This window comes from Cervus elaphus, chromosome 11 (genome assembly GCF_910594005.1).
Source record: "Cervus elaphus chromosome 11, mCerEla1.1, whole genome shotgun sequence".
In the NCBI taxonomy this organism is placed as follows: Eukaryota; Metazoa; Chordata; class Mammalia; order Artiodactyla; family Cervidae; genus Cervus; species Cervus elaphus.
The window spans coordinates 23,609,909-23,623,336 of NC_057825.1; the positions used below are offsets into that span (position 1 = coordinate 23,609,909).

The following is a 13,428-nucleotide window of genomic DNA, read 5'->3' on the forward strand; positions in this document are numbered from 1 at the left end:
GGACCAGTGTTATGATCAAAATTCACGACGTGAACCAAAAAGGATAGCTTCCTTCTCCCCAGCTTAGCAATGCTGTGAAGGGTGCAGTCACTCTCATTTCTGCTTTCCTGTCTCCCATTAGCTATTGTTTCTGACCCCTGGGGAGGGATAACATCTGGCAGAAAGGAGACTCACCTTTGGTTGGTGGTCTGAATCTGGTGCTCTTGGGCTCAGCCATGCCCAAGGCTGACTTTTTTTTATCTCGGAGGTACTGTTTGTTGGTTTCTTGGGAGATTCTTGTGCTGGTGTTCTTCAAACACATATTACATGACGCAGCTGACATCTGTCCTTGGGTTAAAGTGTTAGTCCCTCAGCTGGGTCCGACTCTTTGCGACCCCATGGACTGTAGCCTGCCGGGCTCTTCTGTCCATGGAATTTTCCAGGCAAGATGACTGGAGTGGGTAGCCATTGCTTTCTCCATGGGACCTTCCTGACCCAGGGATTGAACCTGCATCTCCTGCATTGCAGGCAGATTCTTTACCCTCAGAGCCACCAGGGAAGCCCCCATCTGTTTAAAAATATGAATAAAATGGGGTCCTTTGAGGGTCTGTCTGCTGCATCCTTCAGCTTCGCCAGGCAGCTCTCTTGGGCACATTCCCTTTGAAAAGAGCTTCAAGTTCCACTCTCCGCAGGTGCAGTTAGCCCTGAGGGGGACGGTCACACATATTCCCCCGCAGCTGTTGGAACTGTAGTCTGCTACACAGCTGCCTTCTCTTCCCTCCAGCTCTTTTCCTGCCCTGCTGCCTTGATGCCCTCTAGTCACAGCTTCACAGAGTATGCCTTCTGCTTCCCAAACTCCCGAGGTCAAGAGTTCTGAGTAGTCCCCCGGAAAATGCTTCATCCCTTGAAAGAGGAAAAATATGGGGTACATGGTATCTATTCAGAACTGCTACACTGCATAACTCTCAGGTGTACCACTTATATGTGAAGTCTCTCAGTCGTGTCCGACTCTTTGCGACCCCATGGACTGTAGCCTACCAGGTTCCTCCATCCATGGGATTTTCCAGGCAAGACTACTGGAGTGGGTTTCCATTTCCTTCTCCAGGAGAGCTTCCCTTATATAGATTGATACAAAATAGAATGAGAATATAGAATATACTGTGACTGGTGTCCCCTGGAGGAGGGAGGCTGCAGCTCGGCCTGATTGTATTGCCTTTGGAACTTCAGGTGGTGAATCCTGTTACACATCCTAGCATAATAAGAGAGTTACCACGATGCTGTGCACTGTTGTAGATGCTTTATCTATTTTATTCAATCCTCATACCAATCCTTCAAGATCGACATTATTCATGGTTATTCACAAAAGAGTGAACTGAAGCCCAGATTTGTTCAAGGTTACACAGCTGAGCGCTATCATTGTAAATAGCTGTTTTGTTGATACCTATAAAACAAAAGTCAAATTAACTTAAAAACTTTTTACACAAGAAAAAACAGTTTAGAAAGCTTCCCTGAGGTCTTCTCAATGGCTTCACAGATGCTAATAAGAGCAATTAAGAATATCAGCCAAAAACTTGAAAAAACACAAAAAATATCCAGCTATTGTTTCAATGAGGTAAAAATCTTTTTCTTTTAAAAAAAGGAGTTACTGCAACTGAATTTTTAAAAGGTTCTTTGGATGATTATTTTAAATGGGATAAGTGAAATAGACATTTATGTTGATTAAAACAAGATTTGATATTACTACCCTACCTAAAGTTGGCTTCCCTGGTGGCTGAGCCTGTAAAAAATTTGCCTGCCAAAGTGGGAGACCCAGGTTCAATCCTTGGGTCAGAAAGATCCCCTGGAAAAGAGCATGGCAACCCACTCCAGTATTCTTGTCTGGATAATTCCATGGACAGAGGAGCCTGGAGGGCTACAGTCCACAGGGTCACAAAGAGTCAGACAGGATTGAGTGACTAACACTAACACACAGCTAGCATGTGGCAGGGCTAGAATTCAAACCCAGAGAGTATGGCTCCCGAAGCTGTCGTTCTAAGTCCATCTGAAACATTTTGCCTGAGGTTTCACTTTTCTCCTGTCCTTCTGTGGTCAGCTACAATGGTACAGCAAGCACCCTGGGGTTACGCAGATGTGGCTCAGCCACCACTGGTCTTTAGTAGCTACGTGGTGTTTGGTTCAGTTCAGCTCAGGCACTCAGTTGTGTCTGACTCTTTGTGACCCCATGGACTGCAGCACGCCAGGCCTCCCTGTCCAACACCAACTCTGGAAGCTTGCTCAAACTCATGTCCATTGAGTTGGTGATGCCATCCAACCATCTCATCCTCTGTCGTCCCCTTCTCCTCCTTCCTGCCTTCTATCTTTCCCAGCATCAGGGTCTTTCCTAATGAGTCAGTTCTCCGTATCAGAGAACCAAAGTATTGGAGCTTCAACTTCAGCATCAGTCCTTCCAATGAATATTCAGGACTGAATTCCTTTAGGATTGACTGGTTGGATCTCCTTGCAGTCCAAGGGACTCTCAAGAGTCTTTTCCAACACCACAGTTCAAAAGCATCAATTCTTCGGCACTCAGCTTTCCTCATAGTCCAACTCTCACATCCATACATGACCACTGGAAAAACCATAGCCTTGACTAGACAGACCTTTGTTGGCAAAGTCATATTTCTGCTTTTTAATATGCTATTTAGGTTGGTCATAACTTTTCTTCCAAGGATTAAGTGTCTTTTATTTTCATGGCTGCAATCACCATCTGCAGTGATTTGGGAGCCCAGAAAAATAAAGTCGGCCACTGTTTCCACTGTTTCCCCATCTATTTTCCATGAAGTGATGGGACCAGATGCCATGATCTTAGTTTTCTGAATGTTGAGCTTTAAGCCAACTTTTTCACTCTCCTCTTTCACTATCATCAAGAGGCTCTTTAGTTCTTCTTTACTGTCTGCCATAAGGGTGGTATCATCTGCATATCTGATATTATTGATATTTCTCCTGGCAATCTTGATTCCAGCTTGTGCCTTCATCCAGCCCAGCGTTTCTCATGATGTACTCTGCATATGAGTTAAATAAGCATAGTGACAATATACAGCCTTGATTTACTCCTTTTCCTATTTGGAACCAGTCTGTTCCATGTCCAGTTCTAACTGTTGCTTCCTGAGCTGCATACAGATTTCTCAAGATGCAGGTCAGGTGGTCTGGTATTCCCATCTCTTTCAGAATTTTCCACAGTTTATTGTGATCCAACAGTCAAAGATTTTGGCATAGTCAATAAAGCAGAAATAGATGTTTTCTGGAATTCTCTTGCTTTTTTGATGATCCAACAGATGTTGGCAATTTGATCTCTGGTTCCTTTGCCTAAAACCAGCTTGAACATCTGGAAGTTCATGGTTCACGTATTGTTGGAGCCTGGCTTGGAGAATTTTGAGCATTACTTTGCTAGCATGTGAGATGAGTGCTATTGTGTGATAGTTTGAACACTCTTTGGCATTGCTTTTCTTTGAGATCAGAATGAAAACTGACCTTTTCCAGTCCTCTGGCCACTGCTGAGTTTTCCAAATTTGCTGGCATATTGATTGCAGCACTTTCACAGCATCATCTTTTAGGATTTGAAATAGTTCAGGTGGAATTCCATCACTTCCACTAGCTTTGTTCATAGTGATGCTTGATAAGAGTCACTTGACTTCACATTCCAGGATGTTTGGCTGTAGGTGAGTGATCACACTACCGTAGTTTTCTGGGTCATGAAGGTCTTTTTTGTATAGTTCTTCTACGTGGCTTTAGATGAGTTGACAGTGTCTTCATCTAAAGATATTAACACTCCCTAGCAGAGTTGTCGGGAGGATTAAATATTCGTTTACTTTTCCTATCTTTCTGCAAAAAGAAGAGTCAAAACTGCATGGACATCAAACATTTGAAATTTTCAATACTATTAAGTGTCTAGACATTATCAACACACCGAGGATAGGAGGCTGGGAGACTGGAATCAGTTAAAAATATTTAATAAATGGCTATTGGGTGCCAGGCTCTTCTCTCCCTAGTATTGATTTTTTTTTTTTTTTTTGAACACTGAGTTCAGTACATTCTCCCTAGGTCATTCACGCACCACAAAGTGCTGCTCATTATCTTTGAGACGTTGTGGGGTCTGAGGGAGGCAGCAGAGATAACACAGTTTTGTTGTCGGATCATCCTGGGCCCTTGTATGGGCCTCATTACGAAAGGCCTGCTTCCTCATACGTGGGAAAGTGGTCCTGATGACACACAGCATACTTGACGTAAAAGGTAACTCTGAGTTCGTCTAATGATGAGGGGTCCTGGCTACTCAGGAAAAGCAAGGCGCAGCTGAACTGGGTCTGCGCTGTGAGGTCCAAGGGCGGGTCTTCCTGTGCCCGGAACCGTTCTGTCAAGGCTGTGTGCCTGCCCGGACTTGGAAAGCAGCAGACCCGGGCCGGGGGCGGGCGGGGGGGGGCCGGAAGCGCCCGAGGCCAGCGCGCAGCGTGTCCCAGCGGAGGGAGGGAGCGCGAGCTGAGCGGCGGAGGACGGAGCGAAGATGGCGGCCTTCTCCGGTGCGTCCGCGGAGCAGGGGGGCCGGAGCGGGCGGCCCGATCGGCGCCTCGGCTTGAGCCGAGAGGCGGAGAGGGGCCGCGCGGTTCAGGAGGGAGCTGTCCAGGACGGTCTCCTCCTTGCCCGCGCCCGGGGCGGGGTCGGGGGGACCAGTGGTGGCGCGGGAGGCCCAATCGGTGCGATTCGCTGTTGCAGGGAGACAGCCTTTTGCGGTCCGGATGGCGGCCCGGCCGGGCCTCTCCGGTGCTCGCTCCCGTCTGTGTCTCCTTCCAGCCGCCCTTTACCCGGCTGTCCCGCCCGCTGCGGCGGCGATGCTGCAGCTGCGCTCGGAGCCCCGGGCCTCCTGCGCTTTGACGTGGCGGGTGGTGCAGGGAACCGTCTTTTGGCTGCTCCCAGGGAGGGGCCGGGCCGGGCCGGGAGACAGCGGGGCGCGCGGAGAGGGCTCCCCTGGGAGTGACCATCCTGCATCTAGAGTTTCCCCCAGGCCCTTCCAGAACGAAAAGTCCTAGGCGCAAACCTGAACCTTCTTTGTTGTTAAGCGCTGTTACATCAACCGTAACGTTTCATATATTTAAACTATAGGGAAAGCTTTTTCAGCCGCGCACACACGAGCTCCGCGCACACTTTTCAAAATCGTTGTTTTTTTGGCGATACCCTCCTTCGTTCCAAATAGGAATTTGAGATGGCTTACGTAACTGGACAGTTTTTTTTTTTTCCTCCTTTTTCTTTATCATTCTTCCTTTATACGTCCACAAGTTGCAGTCAGCCTTACATACTGAAAGTTGTACATTTATCTAGCAATAAGTGTATCCAGGTAGGCCAGCCATCTTTAATGTTTGTTAACCTGTTAAGATGACTTCAGATATAACCCAGTATCGTTACGTTCTTCATTTTTCTACTATTAGAACATTAGAAATTCTAGATTTTTAGCTGTGAGGGAGGATTTCTGGTGGTTTTAGTTGTATTTCATAGAAGGCAAGAGGAAATCTGCGCATACTGGGCGCTGTTTTTCTTTCACCAGCTCTCCTAAAACAAGATTTCAGAGCCCAGATATGCAGAGCAGCTAGCTCCAGGTTGTCCTTTTGTAGGTTCACTTCTTTGGGACTCATGCACAGATCTCAGCAATATTAGGGTAAAGGGCTAGAAGAGTCTGTGATGTGAAATAAAGACAATAGTGGAATTAAAGAGCCTGAATATTGCTGTTTTTCTTTTGAGTATTAAAAATGTTCCATTTAAAGAAACTATGGTTTCAAAGCAAATCTGCAAAGAGCATGACCAGTGTGGAACAAGAAATTGCCTGGAATTTGCTGAAAGCCATCTTTGGTTGCCGCTTGCAATGTAACAGTTCCACAAGCAACTTGATATGGATGCAGCCTATTGAAGACCATCAGTGTTTTTTCAAGCAGTTTGCATTTTAGGAGAGAGAATACACCTAGACTCTCATGGGGTCACTTCTTTAAAAAGGTCAGCTTGGCTATACTTTTGACCTGGATTAGTTTTTCAGTCTGTGGATTTTGTCAGAGATTGAGGGGTAGGAGAGAGCCTGTCTTTTTGGAAGAGATTGTATGCTTTCTTACGTCATCAATGTTTATGTTAACTAGGTCACTATATAAAATGTTGGGGCTTCCCAGCTGGCGCTAGTGGTAAAGAATCTGCCCGCCAGTGCACGTTCCATCCCTGGGTCAGGAAGATCCCTGGAGAAGGAAATGGCAACCCACTCCAGTATTCTTGCCTGGAAAATTCCACGGCAAGGGAGCCTGGCTGGCTGCAGTCCATCGGGCCATGAAGAGTTGGGCCCTACTGAGCACACATATAAAAAGTTAGTATTGTATCTACTGTTGACTGCTAACATGAGTCTTCTCACCTGATGCGGTGGAGGGGTGTGTGCTTTTGCAGTGGATTATAGATTTATTTTATGCCTTTTTACAAACAATAATAAGAAATACAAAATATCCAAATAGTTTATCTTTGGGGTTGGATGTATTTGAGTATTGTTCGTTTTTTAATAGGGATATATACTGTTGTATAGATAACAGTAATAAAAGCTACAGTTTTAAAATGCAGACTTGAAAGATCACTTCTTATTTGGAAAGGAAATTTAAGAAATACAACTGACTATTCCGCACAACTATACAGTTCATTTGAGAAGTGATATTTTAAAATCCAATGAGAAATAACCCAGCCTATTTATTTAGGATTCACTTCGATGTAAATTACTTAAACATGTGAACAGGTAAGAACATAGAAGTTCTTCAGCTGACATTTCTGGTTAACCCAAGTTCTCACCACCAGCCCCTCCCTTTCAGTTCATCATAGTTTTGATTATGGCTGCCTGTAAATGTGGGTTCCTTCTTTCTTACCTGTTCATTTGTCTCAGATTGCTGAGGGTGTTCACATGGTCCTCACAGAGGCAAGGCACGTGATTTCCACATTATCTCTAGATGAAACACCAAGGTGCTGGTCTGGAACCTTCTCTCCAGCTCTGGCAGATTTTTCACTAGTGGTAGGAAGGAAGCTCACTGGTGGCTCCTGTGTGTCGTTACTAAGTGACAGGTGTTCCAGGTGCATTGCATGTGAGGATCTGTAATCTTCCTGTATCCCTACAATGTAGGCAGTATTTTAGCTCCATTTTGTGTGGGAAATAGGTGTGTAGCTTGCCTAAGGTCACATTGGTAGTGAGAGCTTGAATTTGAACTCAGGTCTTTCTCCAAAATTTATACTCAGTAGACACTTTGTAACTGAATGTTGTCTCAAACCTGTTTCACCACTGAACAGTAATTTTAAGAGCAATATAATTTGTTTAGTACTATGTGTAATCTTTAAAATTAATTTTTGTTTCCAGAGATGGGTGTTATGCCTGAGATTGCACAAGCCGTGGAAGAGATGGATTGGCTGTAAGTACCTCTGTCTTTAAAAACTTGTATGTTCCTGTGACAGCAGAGTTTTACAATTTAAATAATGGTTAGTGATTTTTATCAAGGATTTTTGGGCCCAGTTGGGTAAATGATATTCAGTTTTTTTCTTGTGATTCTTTAAACTGTAGAATTTCCTTTTTAAACGATATATTTTTAGCTGAAAAAAGATTGGTAGTGTTTACCAAATAAAATTCTTATCTAGGTTTATTATTTAACATGACTTAATGAGCTTAGGTGATTTTTCTTTTCTTTTTTTTCACTAATTAAAATTCTTCAAAATGATTCTTCTAGTCTCCCAACTGACATCCAGGCTGAATCGATCCCCCTGATCCTAGGAGGAGGTGATGTCCTTATGGTATGTTTAAACATGGTGGAGTGGTCGGAAGCCAGGGAAACACAATTCTGGGGCTGCTTATAACCCCACACTTAAAGAGGCCACATAGGCTTAAAAATGATATTTTCACCAAATTAATTTTGTTTATGCACCAACATTGAAGATCCATATGTCCCATTCAAAGTAAGTAGGTTGGAGTTGTGGGGAACACAAAGGTGGATATGATGCAGTCCTTGCCCTTCAGAAGCTTAAACCCAGTAGCTCAGTAAGAGGTACACAGATAAATGTCATACAAGGGAGGATTTGTCTAAGAAATGCAGTGTGTGAAAAGATTCAAGTGGGGGTACAGTTACTCTTCTTCTTGAGGAATTGTAAGGGACTTGACTTTGGAGGAAGTAGATTTTGGACAAGGGACGGTAAAGGAGAAATGCCCTCCAGGTAGATAGCACATCCGCAAAAACAGGGAATAGGGGAATGCAGGGTATTATCCCAGAGTAGTTCACTCGAGGGGTAGCATGACATTTGTGTGTCTGTGGTGCGGGGTTGGGGAGGTGTAACTTTAGATAAGATGGGAATATATGGTGAGTCAGATTATCTGAGCCCTTTCTTAAGGGTCACGGTAAAGAATTTTGGTGTTTGTTGGCAGTGGGGATCATTGGACATGTTTAACTAGAGATACCTTGTGTGCTTAGAAGTGTGTTTTTTAATGAAGATTGATTTGGTAGCAGTTTGTAGTATAGCTCTGAGAGGTGAGATGCAGTTAGGGTGTTAGAATAGTGAGGGTTTAGATTTGAGTGTTAGCAATGGGAAAAGAGCGAACAGATTGCAGAGAGAATGAAAAAGAAATGGCAAGATTGGCAGTAGTCAAAAGAATTGAATGAGGAAATTGGAATAATCTGCCTAGCTTGTGTATCAGTAAGAGATTTCTACATGCTATCGCATTATTTGATTTCCTTAGCTGGCAATTTAAGCTTTATTATTTTTTTTTTTTCTTTTAGGCTGCAGAAACAGGAAGTGGAAAAACTGGGGTAAGTAAACTTCTAAGTTGACTTACTTTGTAAGAGTTGATTTTTAAAGCAACTTTTGTTCAGTCACCTAAGTTGTGTCCGACTCTTTGTGACCCCGTGGACTGTAGCACACCAGGCTTCCCTGTCCTTCACCATCTCCTGAAGTCTGCTCAGACTCCTGTCCATTGAGTCGGTGATGCCATCCAACTGTCTCGTCCTCTGTCGTCCTTCTCCTGCCTTCAATCTTTCCTAGCATTAGGGTCTTTAAACAGTGGTTTTTGCTTTGAAATATTTAAATCAAATAACCTCCTTCCAAAATGTAAAAAATTCGTTGCTTGCTACTGAGAGCAATATTTTTGTTGCCATGCCAGCTAATTCTGAAAAAGATTTACAAGAGTATGGCTTTAAGAATATAGTTTTAAACTTGGCCTTGGAAAAAAGCACAGTATCTTTAATATTTATACTCACTTCTGAATTTTAATGTCATGGCTCCAGTAATAAAGAGATTGCAATTAGAGGTTGGTCTCCTATTGGTCTAGACTAGAGAAAACATTTATCCTTTTCAGTTTAGTTTATTCTGTAAGTCCCTATTGCTTATTATTTTGGGTTGTTGGCTGGCTCCTATTTCTTTCATTCAGTCAATTTTTGTTACCTTACTGATACTTTGGCTTTGGGCAAATTAGAGCAGCAATCAGGAATATGTGTATTATTTAATTATTTAAGGTGTATGCATAGTTCTCACAATTTATATTGATTAGTAAACTGTCGCTGACATCTTGTTACTAATATAGAGCACTCTTGTTTCTTCACCAGGCTTTCAGTATTCCGGTTATTCAGATAGTATATGAAACTCTGAAAGACCAACAAGAAGGCAAAAAAGGAAAAGCAACAATTAAAACTGGTGCTTCAGGTGGTTTTTTGCATATTATTAATTTCCTTTTGTATAAATTAGTAATTCTCATGCTAGATGTTTAAAGATGTGAGATTTGAGTGTGCACTTTTATTGTCAATATATGGGGGATGGTATTGTCACTTGGTGTTGTGGAAACCATCAATGCTAAAAGTCAGAGCATAAACATTGGAAGATGATGCCTTTTAAAATACTAACATTAGTATTAATTGCTTTGAGAAAATACTGGCATTTTGGAAATTATAGTTATTTTTAATGTTTTTCTTAACTTGATAGCTTTTATGCATAATATTGAAGATAAAGGGCTTCATTGTGGCTCAGCTGGTAAAGAATCTGTCTGCAGTGCAGGAGACCTGGGTTCGATCCCTGGTTTGGGAAGATCCCCTGGAGAAGGGAAAGGCTACCTACTAGAGAATTCCATGGACTAGATTGTCCATGGGGTTGCAAAGAAACACAACTGAGTGACTTTCACTTTCACTGAAGATAAATTGGTACGATGTTTTACAAAGGCATTGAGGAAGGATTTTACAAATAATTGGTAGAGTAAAAACCCATAGTGGTAGAAAATACTGCCTCCTACAAGGAAAGAGGCATGCGTTTTTGTTTAAGATAAGAAGGAAGGAGCCCAAGAAGTTAAAATGTAAAGTGAACATTTTAAATTCAGTTTCTTACTTTCAGTCCTGTCTCCATGAAGATTGGTTCTGTTGGTGCCATCAACAATCATACATCAATTTTCTCACCCTTAAATTTTGTCGCATTTATTAAGTGGTTTATGAATTCCATTCTATCTTGAGTAGTCTGTGATTTTATTAAGTCACTTTTGTTTCATGAAACAAAACTTGATTGTGACACAGTTGCAAGCTTAAGTGGCATGAGCTGGCATATCAACATTTTCTTCTCAGGAGTTTGAAAGTAACAGTGTTACAGAGTTTGTAGAATGAACTTATTTGTAAATGAATTGTGAGATAATGGATGTGAACTCTAGACTATTAGCCTATAGTCTCAGAACTTGTAATGGCTATCAGCCATCATTTATGACAGATGATGATGAAAGAGAACACTGCACCGAAGGATAACTTGAATGGTTGTGGTTCTAAAAACCATGTCCTATTACAGATAAAGAAGCCAGGTACTGAAACATGGAGAAACAAAAAAGAGAGATGGTGTAATTGTTAAATCACTGAAGGGATCTGGAGAGAGAGTATCGTTCTAGAAAGTACTGTTTAACTTAATTCCTAGTAGCTCACTTGAGCCCACAGTGAATGGAGACCCTCAGAGAACATTCAGACTGTTTAAGCAGATGGTAGATACCATTTGACCAGAAATAATCCAGAAAAGATTTCTATCTTGGGCCGAAATTGGGCTTGAAAATACATCGAGTTCTCTTCAGCTATTGCGATTCTTTGGTTATCCACTCTTACGGTACTTTAGAAAAGGACAATGCTGATTCCATAGACGTAAGGAGAAAAATACTTTGTGACTTTTGAATTATTTAAGGTAAAGGACTGGCTTTTTTTTAGTTATGATAAAGTGATAATTAGACTCTGATACGTTGGTAGGTTGTTTTCACTATGATTGAAGTCACCAGAACTTCATCTTATTAATGCTCTCACTGTTAGGACACAGATCAGTGCCATCCTATAAAAAAGCACTGAAATGAGAGCAGAAAAGGTTTTAGCCCTTGGTGGGTCAGTGACTATTGTTTTTGACATGTTTCAGTTTTCAGTTTCAGTTTTGCCTTTAATCAAAACAGCAACACTTTTGTACATTCCAAATAATGTGTAAGACTATATTGAATCTAGAGGAGTTAAGGTATGATATAAAATATAAAATATTCACTTTATTTTCTGTAGAATGTTTTAAATTATGTTTATTTAGGGTTAACTTTTCTCCTTTTAATTTGCTTAGTGCTGAACAAATGGCAAATGAACCCGTATGACAGAGGATCTGCTTTCGGTAAGTGGAGAGATTTTAGCAATATATTTATAATTCAAAAATGTGTTTTTAATAAAATGCTGAGGAAAGATAAAGAATCCTTATAAACTGATAAGGCGTTCTTGTGTTGATGGCTGATAAAAGTGTTACTTATTTTAGTAAGAAAGAGGTAAACAGCCAATAAGGAAAATGGGCAAAGTACGTGAATAGGCAGTTCACAGAAGAGCAGATCCAAATGGCAATAAACATGCAGAGGTCAAGTTTACAGGTAGTAGGGAAGGGAAATGTAAAAATTACAGTGAATGTTTTATACCATCTGATTAGCAAGAATCCAGAAGAGTGATACAAACGTACAAATTGGCTGCCTCTCTTAAGAAGCAGTTCCGCATTATCTATTAGTATTTAAAGAATGTATATTCCTGGAAGATCAAGCTCATTGGGAAAAAATTTCTCGTATGCAAGGATATACATTCAGACCTGTTGGATGCAACATTATTTCTAATGATAAAAACTACCAGCAAAGTAAATGCTGCTGCCAGAATAGTGAACAAAGATTAGGGTGTATCCATGGACTGTTGTGTAGCCATTAGGAAGAACAAGTCAGAACTGTAGAGCTGACTTGGAGGAATTTTCCTCAGGTGTCAATGAGGAAGAAAATCAGGATACAGAGAAAGGTAGAGGGGGCCCGAGGAATCATGACAAAAACAAGCAACCCCAATGCTACTCTCTACCATGTGGTATCTAGTTTATATCGAAGTTTATTTATGTATGCACGCATAAAGAATTTTAAATACAAAAATTTTTAGGATTTACCATTGTCAGAGAACTTTTTAAAAATTCAGAGGTTTATATGATATACTCATGAGAATTTATACTTTGAATAAATAAGGTAGTTTCTGATAAGTGAAGGAAAATGTGTGACGAGGTGCTTTTTCAAAAAGTTTCTTCTATAGTCAGGTGCCAGATATGATTTGCAAGTCCAAACCATATGATTGCAAGTCCAGGACAAAAGTTGCAGTTTCTAGTACAGACAAAAGCCAAATGCTTTACTTAAAGCCAAAAAGCACCAATTAACACTATGACTGACTGATATATAATATAGAACTTCATGTTTGAGAGTCCTGTATTAGCAAATAACAGCCACAGGGTTATTTATTCAGACTTTTCCTGCTTTTCCTTTGTGATTGCTGGATCCACAGGTTAGGGAACAGGCCAGGGACAGTTTCTCTTTTCCTTTTAGTGTAGCATTCATTCAGACTCTAATTTCAGCATAAAATCAGAGCAACAAGTGTCGTCCTTAGTATGCATTTCTTTAAGGGACTCTAGAGAATAGTTGTCTACATATGTGTTGGTGGTGCATCTGGCGTTAGTACAAGTCAGACTAGGTACTGTGTTGATTGCTTTTTGTTGTGGTAAAATGCTGTCCAGGTCAACAGGTCACAGTAAAGAAACTCATCCCTGACCTATGGCATGGCCCTCCAGGGGTTGAATGGGGCAGTTACTCACACAGAAGATGCTGCTGTCCTTCAGGAATCAGCAGCTCTTAGTCCCTGAAACATTGCAATAAGCGTTTATCTTATTAGTGAGACTGAACAATACTTATTTCAGAGTGTGTGATTTACATCATCTGTATTGACATGGTTTTCTGTGTTTTTCTCAAATCCAGCAATTGGGGCAGATGGTCTTTGTTGTCAGAGCAGAGAAGTAAAGGAATGGCATGGATGCAGAGCCACCAAAGGCTTAACGAAAGGTATTAAACAACATTTGTGCTCCTACAAACTTTTGGGGAGATGTGTT

The 13,428-nt window shown here is 41.5% G+C and overlaps 1 protein-coding gene across 2 annotated transcripts in view; it reads left to right on the forward strand.

The window, feature by feature from the left end:
• DDX1 (DEAD-box helicase 1) overlaps positions 1-13,428 on the forward strand; it is a 38,698-nt gene that overhangs the window by 2,846 nt on the left and 22,424 nt on the right. Inside the window, exons 1-7 of one of the 2 annotated variants that reach the window (XM_043917140.1) lie at positions 4,424-4,532; positions 7,373-7,424; positions 7,737-7,800; positions 8,778-8,807; positions 9,600-9,696; positions 11,605-11,652; positions 13,298-13,381. In XM_043917140.1, the coding sequence (XP_043773075.1) occupies positions 4,517-4,532; positions 7,373-7,424; positions 7,737-7,800; positions 8,778-8,807; positions 9,600-9,696; positions 11,605-11,652; positions 13,298-13,381 (391 nt within the window). In that variant the 5' untranslated portion in view covers positions 4,424-4,516. Of the gene's footprint in view, positions 1-4,423; positions 4,533-7,372; positions 7,425-7,736; positions 7,801-8,777; positions 8,808-9,599; positions 9,697-11,604; positions 11,653-13,297; positions 13,382-13,428 lie in introns of those variants that run through there. The other variant, XM_043917139.1, reaches the window with a different exon arrangement.